Below are 380 nucleotides of genomic sequence, written 5' to 3' on the forward strand. Positions count from 1 at the left end.
CCACGCACATCTCTCCTTCGGTTCCCTCGCTGCCACAGACAGTAAGCCGACCCCCACCACACACACACACCTCGCCCCCAAATAATAAAGATACCCAGCCAGGGGGCAAAGCCCCGACGCCGGGCGCCGGGAGGGAGGCGAGAGGGCCGGGGCCGCAGCGGCGGCGGGCAGCCGGAGCGCGGTGCGGAGCGAGCGGCGCCCGCCCGGCTCCCGCCCGGAGAGCTCTCTGCAATAGGCCGAGCCGGCTGCATTAAGCTTCTTGCAATCAATAAAGCGCGGGTCAGATTATGCAAAGCGCAGATATTAATATGCAAAGTTTTAAAGATTTTTAAATGGAAGGGCGAGCGCGGCGCGGGCGGGCAGGCAGGGGCTGCGAGGGG

General features: G+C 64.5%; 1 protein-coding gene across 1 annotated transcript in view; it reads right to left on the reverse strand.

Annotated features, from left to right (window-relative positions):
- The window catches only part of DEDD2 (death effector domain containing 2), a 44,587-nt gene that overhangs the window by 6,863 nt on the left and 37,344 nt on the right, over positions 1-380 (reverse strand). Inside the window, exon 6 of the mRNA XM_010863121.1 lies at positions 95-226. Within this exon, the coding sequence (XP_010861423.1) occupies positions 95-226 (132 nt within the window). The remainder of the gene's footprint in view (positions 1-94; positions 227-380) is intronic.

Source organism: Bison bison, unplaced genomic scaffold, assembly GCF_000754665.1.
Source record: "Bison bison bison isolate TAMUID 2011002044 unplaced genomic scaffold, Bison_UMD1.0 scf7180017858349, whole genome shotgun sequence".
Taxonomy (NCBI): Eukaryota; Metazoa; Chordata; class Mammalia; order Artiodactyla; family Bovidae; genus Bison; species Bison bison.